General features: G+C 52.3%; 1 protein-coding gene across 1 annotated transcript; it reads left to right on the top strand.

Annotated features, from left to right (window-relative positions):
* Window positions 1-235: 235 nt before the first annotated feature.
* Slc22a6 (solute carrier family 22 member 6) lies at window positions 236-8,832 on the top strand. The gene is given in 11 exon segments (XM_048360721.1): window positions 236-899; window positions 1,127-1,230; window positions 1,463-1,617; window positions 3,339-3,406; window positions 3,408-3,508; window positions 4,023-4,146; window positions 4,317-4,432; window positions 6,323-6,537; window positions 6,655-6,763; window positions 8,151-8,354; window positions 8,591-8,832. Coding segments are annotated over 11 exon segments (1,650 nt in total). The 5' UTR covers window positions 236-533; the 3' UTR covers window positions 8,679-8,832.
* The last annotated feature ends 2,739 nt before the right edge of the window (window positions 8,833-11,571 follow it).

Below are 11,571 nucleotides of genomic sequence, written 5' to 3'. Positions count from 1 at the left end.
CGGTTTCTCCTCAGTAGAAGGAAGACCAAAAAAAAAAAAAAAAAAAGCCCCCCTCCCCCGCCCCTTCGAGTCCCCTAGGGCCCTCCATGGGACAGCCCCCCCTCCCCATTCCCATCCCCGTCCACCCTCTCCTCCCCTTTATGCCCACTTGGAGAATTTCACTGACACAAGGGTTAATCCTTCAGATACACTTTAACTCATTCTCTCCAGGCCAAAGAGTAAAATCTGCCGGGAGAAGGGTCAGGGCTCCAGCACACCCAGAGAGCCCAGAGATCCCCGACCCCCGAAGGCAGGAGCAGCTTCAAGGGAAAGGGAGGACAGAGCCGGCAAGAGGAGAGAAGGAGGGGCAGCCCACCAGGCTGCGGTCCCCCCACAGAGCCGGCTCCGTTTCAGCTCCTTGAAGCCACTCAGCTGCAGAGAGAGCAGCAGCCCAGCTCCTCAGGAGAAGACTGACAGACAGACAGACAGACAGAGGTCCTGGGACTGGAAATCCTCAGCCCCACCAACCACTTGGCTCGGACTGGCCCAGCCCCATGGCCTTCAATGACCTCCTGAAGCAGGTGGGCGGCGTCGGCGCTTCCAACTGATCCAGGTCACCCTGGGTGGTCGTCCCCCTGCTGCTGATGGCATCCCACAATACCCTGCAGAACTTCACTGCCGCCATCCCTGCCCACCACTGCCGCCCACCTGCCACTGCCAACCTTAGCCAGGATGGGGGGCTGGAGGCCTGGCTGCCCCGGGACAAGCAGGGGAAGCCTGTGGCCTGCCTCCGCTTCACCTCCCCCAAGGGGCTGCCTTTCTCCAATGGCACAGAGGACAACGCCACCCATGCCACGGAGCCCTGCACGGATGGCTGGATCTACGACAACAGCACCTTCCCTTCCACCATCGTGACAGAGGTGAGGATGCGGGGGCTCCGGGGCTACCCAGATGTCACATAGCTGTGGGAGCTGCCAAGGTTTTTCGTTCCAGAATGTTCTCAGCTACCAAGATCAGGGAGACAGGGGGAAAGGGGCGGACATGAACCCCAAAGGACCAGCCTGGAGGCATGTAAAAGGGGACTCGTTGCACTGAGATTCAGCCCTGCCTGATTCTTGCCCCCTCCATTCCTCCCCCACCCCCACAGTGGGACCTTGTGTGCACCCACAGGGCCTTTCGCCAGCTGGCCCAATCCCTGTACATGGCAGGGGTGCTGCTGGGAGCCATGGTGTTCGGCTACCTGGCAGACAGGTCAGTCCTGGGTAAGCCAAAGGGCTGGGCTGGGAAGCGAGGTGGGGAGGGGGGGGGAAGGGGGAGGGAACTCAGCTGGACTCAGGGTGGGTGATTGGTTTAAGGGCTAACTGCACCAGCCTCATTAATTAATACTTCATAGCTCTTCAAAAGACCCCCAGCCTCACCTGGGACTGCCCTGGGCTCAGTCTGGCCCCCAGAAGCCCACAGGCCTCCCTACCCCCCACCACAGGCTAGGCCGCCGGAAGGTGCTGATCTTGAACTACCTGCAGACAGCCATTTCTGGGATCTGCGCTGCCTACGCACCCAACTTCTCTGTCTACTGTGCCTTCCGCCTCCTGTCCGGCATGTCTCTGGCTAGCATTTCCATCAACTGCATGACACTGAGTGAGAACTGCTACCAGTCTGGTGCCCACTGACTGCCCAGCCCCCTTCCCCAGCCCCCTCCCCGCAATGCCCGGCCTCTCTCTGAACCCTGGTGGCTCTCAGGCCATTTCAGTTATTGAAGTGACTGAGGCAGGCCACGATCAAAAGGTGGTAGGGATTTGGTAAAAGGAAAATCACAGCCCATCCAGACAGAGCAGACACTCAGCGGCTCCAACCACGGTTCTAAGGGCAGTCAGATCTCCCTGCCCTGCTGCTTTTGCTCTTGTTTGTGTTTTGAGATCAGCCTCCCAAGCAGTAGGGATTACAGGCCTTGCACCACCAAGCTTGGCTCTCCCCTTCCTTTTTTTTTTTAATAAAGAGAAAATATGCACTTTTTAAATATTGCAATTAGCTCTAACATCCCCCTTTTTCTTCTTGTTTTTGGCAGTATTAGGGTTTGAACTCAGGACCTCACCCCTTGAGCAATGCCAGCCCTTTTGTTCTTTCACTGTAGTTTTTTTCAGGTAGGACCTCACACTTTTGTCCAAGCAGGCCTCACAAACCTCAGACTGCAATCCTCCTACCTCTGCCGCCTGAGTAGCTGGGGTTGCAGATATATATACTACCATGCACAGTTTGTTTTTCATGATAGAGTCTCACTTACTTTTTGCCCAGGTTGGTCTCAAACCCTGACCCTCCTTTTCTGCTTCCCAAGTAGCTGGGATTACAGGTATAAACCCACCTCCCCTGGCAGCTCTAATATACCTAAATGTGGAACAAAGCAGCATCACACAGACCATAGTTACGGACTGAGAATGGTATATTCATGGGCTGTCAATGTGCACACACACAAGCATACATATGCACACACATGCACTTGCACTCATGTACACACACAGTTTTCTTAGGTGAGGAACCTGAGGCTGGAGAGAAGAGAAGGGATTTTTTTTTTTGCCAGTCCTGGGGCTTGAACTCAGGGCCTGAGCACTGTCCTTGGCTGCTTTTTTGCTCAAGGCTAGCACTCTGCCACTTGAGCCACAGTACCACCCTCTGCTTTTTCTCTATATGTGGTGCTGAGGAATCGAACCCAGGGCTTCATGCATACAAGTGGGGCACTTTACCACTAGGCCATATTCCCAGCCCAAGAGAAGGGATTTACACATCATCTTCTAAGCCCAGAAAGGATTGAGGCTTCTCTAGACTAAAGGAAGTAGCTAGACCAGGACATCCAAGGATCTAGCTCCAAAGTCCAATGTTAAGCATTGAAGTATCTGCTCCCTCACACGCTAGGAAGCCAGCTGGGTCTCTTCAGACCACAGCCAAGAGGCAGCCTTAACCCCAGCCCTCACTCTAGGGTGGAGAAAAGCCACTGCTCTGGCCACAGAAGGTACCATGCAGCCTAGCACTGAAGAGCCAAGGGGGTGGCTGCTGTTGAGGATAGACTGAGGTTCAGAGCTGCTCTAAAGGGGCTGTAGCCAGGGACAGTGGGGGAGGAGAGCATCGGGGTGAGGAGGGGAAGTTCCTGAGGATCCTGCTCCCACCCCCCTTCCCCTACCACTGCTATAAGTCCCTCAGTCTCCCTGTCCTGGCACCCAACCTCATTTGAAGCATCTTTTACAGGGGGAGGGAGGGAGGGAGGAGGGAGGGAGGGAGGGAGGGAGGGAGGGAAGGAAGGAGGGAGGGACTGTCTCCCACCCAGCAGCCCAGTTAATGGCTCCATCCTGCTCTAACCCCCTTCCCAGATGTGGAGTGGATGCCCATCCACACACGTGCCCACGTGGGCGCACTGGTTGGCTACGTCTACAGTGTGGGGCCAGTTCCTCCTGGCCGGATTGGCCTACGCTGTGCCTCACTGGCGCCACCTGCAGCTGCTAGTCTCTGTGCCTTTTTTTGCCTTCTTCATCTACTCATGGTATGTGGGGCCTGGGGTGGGAGGCAGTGCCCCAGGAGCTCCTCAGGGGGCAGGACATCACCCAGAGCTGGGCACACACCTCACCCACAGCATCGGCGAAAGCCAGAAGGCCAAACCTAATCCAATGCTTCCCTGGGATTTGAACCTGAGGTTGTGGGGAGAGGGCTTCGTGTGAGGGCATCCTATTCTCAAGCATTCCCCAGCTCTCCGGGCTGCCTGCATCCCCCCCCCCACCACACACAACACACACACACACACACACACACACACACACACACACACACACACACCTCACCACCCAACACCCAAAAGCTGGCCTTCTAGGCCTGGGCTTAAGCATTACCAAGCTGGGCACACTGTCATGTGGTGCTAAAGGCAGAGGAAGGGAATTGCAAAGGCCCTTGGGCTCCAACTTTCAATAAAACCCCACTACAGTCCCCAGAAACAGCCTTCACCCAGTCCAGTTGACTGGAACTGGGGTCATGCCAACCTCATCCCTCATCCCCATTCCCAGGTTCTTCATTGAGTCTGCCCGCTGGTACTCCTCCTCCGGGAGGCTGGATCTCACACTGAAGGCCTTGCAGAAAGTGGCCCGGATCAATGGAAAGCAGGAAGAAGGAACCAAGCTCAGTATGGAGGTGGGCCACTTCCAAGATCTCCTAGGCTACTCCATTAGGCCTCCATCTCAATCTCAACACCCAGGAGCAGGACCTGGGAAGGGAGGGGGAGTCTCTGAGTTACGGGGTTAGGTTGAGGGGACTTTCTGGAAGACAGACACTCAGGGGCTGGGCGCTGTGCATCCTCTCAGGCACTCCGGTCCAGTCTGCAGAAGGAGCTGACCATGAACACAAGCCAGGCCTCTGCCATAGAGCTGCTGCGCTGCCCCGCCCTCCGGCACCTCTTCCTCTGCCTCTCCATGCTATGGTAAGCCCCGAGACAGACTGACTGACACACAGGCAGGCTGACGAGGATAAAAGGCAAACGAGGGAGGGAAGAAATGCCACTGATGGAAGAGACATAGGAGATGGAGGAAAGGACCACAGATCTGTTCAAAGCAGCAGGAGGAATACCGAGGAGCCAGAGGCCTTCCACCCCAACTCAGTTCCGGTCCCCAAACTGGCTGTCACTCTCCCTAGCTTCTCTCCCCAATTCTGTTCCCATATGAAAACATCTCACCACGACCAGTGGCAGCCAGAGCCAGCAGAATTTACACACCAGCATGGCACACAACACACTAAGTAACTCCACCAGCCTGGTAGTGTCTGCCAGGAACAAGGGCATAGACCATAACAGAATGGACACTCAGCTCTGTGAGTACACTTTGGCTAAGGGTGATATATGCCTAAAACTTTGTTTTTTTCTTTTGCAACAACTGTCATCCTTACATGCCACACTGCTTCCCATCACCATGGCAATCCCACGACCACCAAGAGGAATGTGGTCAAAAGAAACAAACCAGGGGCTGGGGGCTCAGGCCTGTCCATCCTAGCTACTCAGAGAGGCTGAGGGTCCAAGTTCAAAGCCAGTCCAGGCAGGAAAGCCTGTGGGACTCTCATCTCCAATTAACTACAAAAGGCTAAAAGTAGACCTGTGGCTCAGTTGTAGAGCCCTAGAGCACAAAAGCTCACGGACCATGCCCAAGCCCAGATTTCAAGCCCTAGGACCAGCGGGGCTGGGGCCAGGGGAGGAAGAGGAGGAGGAGGAGGAGAGGAGGAGGAGGAGGAGGAGGAGGAGGAGGAGGAGGAGGAGGAGGGGGAGGAGGAGGAGGAGGGGGAGGAGGAGGAGGAGGGGGAGGAGGAGGAGGAGGGAGGGGGAGGAGGAGGAGGAGGAGGAGGAGGAGGAGGAGGAGGAGGAGGAGGAGGAGGAGGAGGAGGGAGAGGAGGAGGAGGAGGAGGAGGAGGAGGAGGAGAGGAAACAAATCTGCCAAGGAATTTTTTGCTTCCAGTTTTGAATTACTCTCCATTGTGGGTTCTGTCCAAAAACCTGAGCTTCGTTTTTGAGAGAGCTCCATTCCAGGACCATGGACAGCTCCTGGGTGAATTTGTTTGGGTTTGTTTTTTTATGGGTTTTTTTTTTTCTTGTTCATTTTTGTTTTTGCCTTTTCTAACAGTAATTTGCCCTAAAGATGTGGCTTGGATATCCAGCTGTCCTTCAGCCCAGCCTATGATCCTAGGAGGCTGAGATCTGAGGATCGCAGTTCCAAGCCAGCTTGGGCAGGAAAGTCTGTGAGACTCTTATCTCCAATGAACCACCAGAAAATCAGAAGTGGTGCTGTGGCTCAAAGTGTAAAGCGCTAGCCTTGAGCAAAACAGAGCTCAGGAATAGCACCCAGGCCCTGAGTTCAAGCCCCATGACAAATAATAATAACAAAGTGATGATGATGATGATGATGATGATGATGATGATGATGGAAAATATGTTGTCTAATAGTAGAGGACTTCCGTGAGGCTAAAACTGTGTCATTTAAGTATACAATGAATGTCTGAAGAAATACTAGCCAAGACAGATTCCAAATCCTTAAGCAGACTCTCTCTCTCTTTTTTTTTTTTTTTTTTTTTTGGCCAGTCCTGAGCACTGTCTCTGGCTTCTTTTTGCTCAAGGCTAGCACTCTACCACTTCAGCCACAGTGCCACTTCTGGCCATTTTCTGTATATGTGGTGTTGAGGAATCGAACCCAGGGCTTCATGTATATGAGGCAAGAACTCTTGCCACTAGGCCATATTCCCAGCCCAAGCAGGCTCTTTTGAAAGAGCACCCTCCCTTAAACCTCTCTAACCAACTCCATATCCCTCCCCCCCCCCACCCTGCACTCAGGTTTGCCACTAGCTTTGCCTACTATGGGCTGGTCATGGACCTGCAGGGCTTTGGAGTCAGCATCTACCTGATCCAGGTGATCTTTGGTGCCGTGGACCTGCCTGCCAAGCTCGTGTGCTTCCTGGTCATCAACTCCCTAGGTCGCCGGCCAGCACAGATGATCTCACTGCTGCTGGCGGGCATCTGCATCCTGGTGAATGGGGTGATACCCCAGGGTGAGCACCCAGGAGCACCTTGGCCCCTCATCTGTAGCCCTTTCCCTACACAGAACCCAATTTCCCCGGGAAAAAGGAGGCCAAGTTCTCACTGTCCCCTCTCTCCATTCTCTCTAGAGCAGACAATTGTGCGTACCTCCCTGGCTGTGTTGGGGAAGGGCTGTTTGGCTTCTTCTTTTAACTGCATCTTCCTGTACACTGGGGAGCTCTATCCCACCATGATCCGGTGAGTGGGAGCCTAGTCAGGGGACAGCTTGGAGACAGTGTCTTTTTTTGTTGTTGTTTTAGCCAGACACTGGTAGCTCAGGCTTCTAATTCTAGCTAGTCAGGAGTCTGAAATCTGAAGCTTGTGGTTCAAAGCCAGACCAGGCAAGAAAAGGCTATGAGACTTTGAGCTTCACCTAACCAGGAAAAAGCTGGAGCTGTGGCTCACATGGTAGAGCCTCAGCCTTGAGTGAAAAAAAAAAAAAAAAAGCTAAGGGAAACAACCTAGCCTGAGTTCAAGCCCCAGAACTGGCACTAAAAAAAAAAAAATTATCTTGCTCATAATAAGTGCTCAGACTGCAGAGCACTCTCCAATGTCCCAGGCCCCATCTCAACACTCATCGGTACAAAGCCATGCGGGAACACTTCATGGTCTGGCTAACCCAGCCAGGCACTGATGGCTCCCGCCCGTCATCCTAGCTACTCAGGAGACTGAGATCTGAGGATCATAGTTCAAAGCCAGCCCAGGCAGGAAAGTCTGTGAGACTCTTATCTCCAGTGAACCAACAGAAAACCTGAAGTGGGGCTGTGGCTCAAGTGGTAGAGCGCTAGCCTTGAGCTGAAGAGCTCAGGGACAGCACTCAAGCCCAGAATTCAAGCCCCATGGCAGATCAAAAAAGAAAAGAAAAGGAGTCACCACATGGGACTGAGCAGGAAACAGACATCCGTAAGAGTCAATGAATTGAAAATTTCCAAAACACAAGTTAGAAGGCACCACCAAATCTAAACTCAATCTTAAATTAAATGGGACATCTGAAACTAAAGACACAGACACGACCCTGAAGTCTCACCACAGGAATCACACCTGATAATGTAACCACAGCATGAATAAACACAGCACTGCTTTACTGATGCCAAGATGGTGGGGGGAGGGGGGAGGGGGTCCTATTTCACTAAGAAACAAGAAACACAGCCAGGTGTCCGTGCCTCATGCCCATAATCCTTAGCAACTCAGGAGGCTGAGACCTGAGGGTCGAGGTTCAAAGCTAGTCAGGGCAAGAAAGTCAAAGAGACTTCAATCCTCAATTAACCACCAAAAAGCCAGAAGTGAAGCTGTGGCTCAAGTGGGAGAGCACTCGCCTACAAAACTAAGCAAGAGCACAAGCCCCTGAGTTCAAACCCCAGTACCAGCACATAGAACAATTTCCAGGGGATCTGAGGATCATTGTCTTGTTTGACAGCAAAGGAAACTGAGGCCCATTATCTTCCCTGAGATAATGTAGAAAGTTAAGGACAGAGACAAAATTGAGTCTTCAGTTTCCCAATTCTCTGGCCAGAACCCTGCCAAATGTGGCCAGTGTGTCTTCCTAGGGCCCTAACCAACACCCCCCCCCCACGCCACCCCCCAGGCAAACAGGCTTCGGAATGGGCAGTACCATGGCCCGAGTGGGCAGCATCGTCAGCCCGCTGGTGAGCATGACTTCTGAGCTTTACCCAGCCCTGCCTCTCTTTATCTACGGGGCTGTCCCGGTGGCTGCCAGTGCTGTCACCGCCCTTCTGCCAGAGACCCTGGGCCAGCCGCTGCCCGACACCATCCAGGACCTGGAAAACAGGTGGGCTCTCACTTGGTGAGGAGAAGAAACTTATCTACACAGCCAGGCTGGGGTTAAGACTCCAGGCCTCCAGATCAGGGCTCTTGGATGGCTGCCCCAATTCTTCCAGGAATATCCAGCTTGGGGGTGGGCGTGGTGGGGGTGGGAGTTGTTGTACAGCCCAGGGGAGACCCTATCCCCACCTCCCTAAAGGCATCATGCCCAGGGACCTGCTTTTCCCACTCTCCTTCCCCCAGGAGGAAAGGGAAACTGAGGCCACAGCAGCAAGAGCAGCAGAAGCAGATGGTCCCACTCCAGCCGTCACAGGAGAAGAATGGACTCTGAGGACTCTAACGGGAGCGGGCTCATGCAGGTCCGCCGGCCACCCACGCGAGGGGTGGAGAGAGGGTGTCAGCCCCCGTGCAAGGGCGAAGTTTCAGGGAAGCCCCTCCCCCAAATGACCCCAATCAAGACCGTGTAATTAAAAGTCTGACCGTGAGCAGCGTCTGAAATGGAATGACCACTCCAGATCAGCCTGTTGTGCCAAGTTGCAAGACCACCCCCAAGAAGACCACCGAGATTCAGACACTCCGAAATGCAAAAGCAAGGCAAGGCTTTATTTAACGAGCTGCCAACTCGGGCCTCGTCCTACCCACCGACACAGCGGAGGTTAGGAGGAAGCCCCGAGCTGTGATTACACAGGGCTTACAAAGGCAAAGAACAAGGTTACAACAATCAGCTGTGCAAGCAAGATTAGAACACAGGTACAAATCTGATTGGCTCAGGGTTCGATCACGTGGTGGGGCCTGACTTCAAAGTCTGGCACCTCATTTCCCCCTTTTTCTTTTTGGTACCTTGGGAGCCAATCATGGCTCCATTCTGTCCATTTCAATGGCTTGCATGTCTAGGGGATGATATAGAGGTAAGGCATGGGCCAGTAGGGCCCAATGTAGTAACCAAAGGGCCTGTCACCTGTCACCATTTCTTACAAGAATAGTCTCTGTACCTCTGTTTTGCATGCCTCTAGTTTATCCTGCCTCATCTTCACAAAAACAACTCTGGTCCCTTGATTTTAAAGGGGGGCTGATGGGTGAAGATCATCCATCTTCTGTAACTTCTTCAGGCTGACTCAGGGGCGTAGACCTTACCTAGCCAGGAACCTATAACCTTAGTCTCAGTCTAACTTTCTTTTCTTGAGGCAAAGGCAAAGCGGCTGAGTTGGGTGCTTTGAGACCTCCCATGTTCCATCACGGTAGTTGTCATCCAGGGCAAAGGGGTCAGCTGGCCTGGCGTGGAAGCAATGAACCCAAGTGGCGATGCCGTCTAGGGTCCCTTCCACCGTGGTTCTTAGGATTTCAGTCCCCTGGTCTGAATAAATGGGGGGGGGGGGTAGGGACAGAAGCAGAATTATATACATTATTTCAAAAGGAGTAAAGCCAAGCTGATAGGGAGAATTTCTTACTCTAAGCAGAGCAAAAGGAAGGAGTGACACCCAGTCTACGCCAGTCTCTAAGGCCAGTTTAGTTAAGGTCTCTTTTAGAGTCCGATTCATTCTCTCTACCTGTCCTGAACTCTGGGGTCTATAAGCACAATGCAATTTCCCATCTGTCCCCCAGTGCTATCCTCTCATTTGACAAACTTACCCTTACTAACCATTATCACAGATGACTGGCAAATTCCTGCCCAGTAGACAGACATGGGCATTGGAAAGGCATGCTTATGAACTATTCTTCTAGGACTTCCCGGCTTTAACTTTTGAAAGGCCAACAGTAGTGACTCTAGGATCTGACACCATCTCTGCCATCCAAGCAGCGGCTTACTGCCTCTGGATGCTCCATCACTTTTGTCCCAGGAGGAGTGACTTTCGACTTGGACTCAGGGCCTGAGTGCTGTCCCTCAGCTCTCCAGCTCAAGACTAGCACCCTACCACTTTTGAGCTCCACACCATTCCGTTCCCAGCACTCTGATGGCTGATTAGAGACAAGTCTCTCACAGGGACCTTTCTTTGCCCGGGCTGGCTTCGAACCGCAGATTCAGATCAATGAGTCTTATAAGGGGCCACTTTACTCCAATTATAAGCAACAAGGTGGTCCACACAGAAGTAGTTTTTAAGCATGCTCTCTTACCTGGAACTTATTAAGGGCCAGTATTAGATCTTGACAAACTTGTAGGAATCACCTGTGCTTCTCTGTGGGCCTGCTGGAAACTGTTACAAAAAAAACTACAAAGAAGCTAGAATGGCAATTAAACATTTTGGTAGCCATAATTCTCCTTTTCTCACTTTGCGATAATTATTTAGGACAATTTTACTTCCAAATTTCTTATCTAGAAATGTATTCTTGATTTCCAAAGCCTTTTTACTAACCCAACACTTTAGCTTTTATCTTCATTGGAAAAACTGAAGCTCACAGACATTCTGAAACCAGGTGCCGCCCTTTGCCTACAGACTGCTTGTTTCAAAAGAGCCTCTTTTTTTTTCAGTCCCAGTTACTGCATGGCATGAAGACCTTTGAACTCACATGACAATTTTTCCTTAATGCAAGAATTACAATTAGAAATACTTATCCATTCAGCTTTCCAATATATTAGTGAGAAACATTGGCCCATTTTGCCATTTCTTCCTACATACATAGAGTTAATGAGAGTTTACTTCTATGCCATTAGTTTAATATATATTCTGCTTAAGAAGGCTGGGTGGGGGTCCCCCCAGAGTTCTTTCTGTGGACACTCATACTCTAATTGTGAACCATCGCCTGTACATCTTTCCAATGAGCTATGCAGGTTTGACACAAGAGACTGTTAGACTTACAAACAACACAGAGATGACAACGCAGCATGGTGAGGTCACTCCCTGCCACCTGTGGGTGGCTTGGGCTGGCCCTACGTCCACCCTGTCGGCGGCTGCGGGTCAGGACTTGGACTCGGGGCTGATGCGTCCGTGTCCTGGGCTGTCGGTGCCGTTGAGTTGACTGGGCAGGACCCTCCGGAGCGGAGGGCACAGCTGAAACATTTTCCTCAGAGTCCTCCTCTTGTAGAGTTAACTGGGGTGGGGAGTATGGAGCGGGAAACATTTCCTCCTCTGTGCTTCCTCCCTATGTCAAAGCTCCCTCAATTTCCTCAAAGGTGGACCATTCTGACTTGCACAGGGTGATCCACTTTTCCTTCTTAAGGGCCACACCTTGGTTCTGAGCTATCTCCTTCTCCCTCCAGTGAGCTAGGATCAAGTCTAGGGGGCTCG

Source organism: Perognathus longimembris, chromosome 13 (genome assembly GCF_023159225.1).
Source record: "Perognathus longimembris pacificus isolate PPM17 chromosome 13, ASM2315922v1, whole genome shotgun sequence".
Classification (NCBI taxonomy): domain Eukaryota; kingdom Metazoa; phylum Chordata; class Mammalia; order Rodentia; family Heteromyidae; genus Perognathus; species Perognathus longimembris.
Note: the sequence above shows the minus strand (reverse complement) of the source record. Positions and strands in the feature narration are given on the sequence as shown.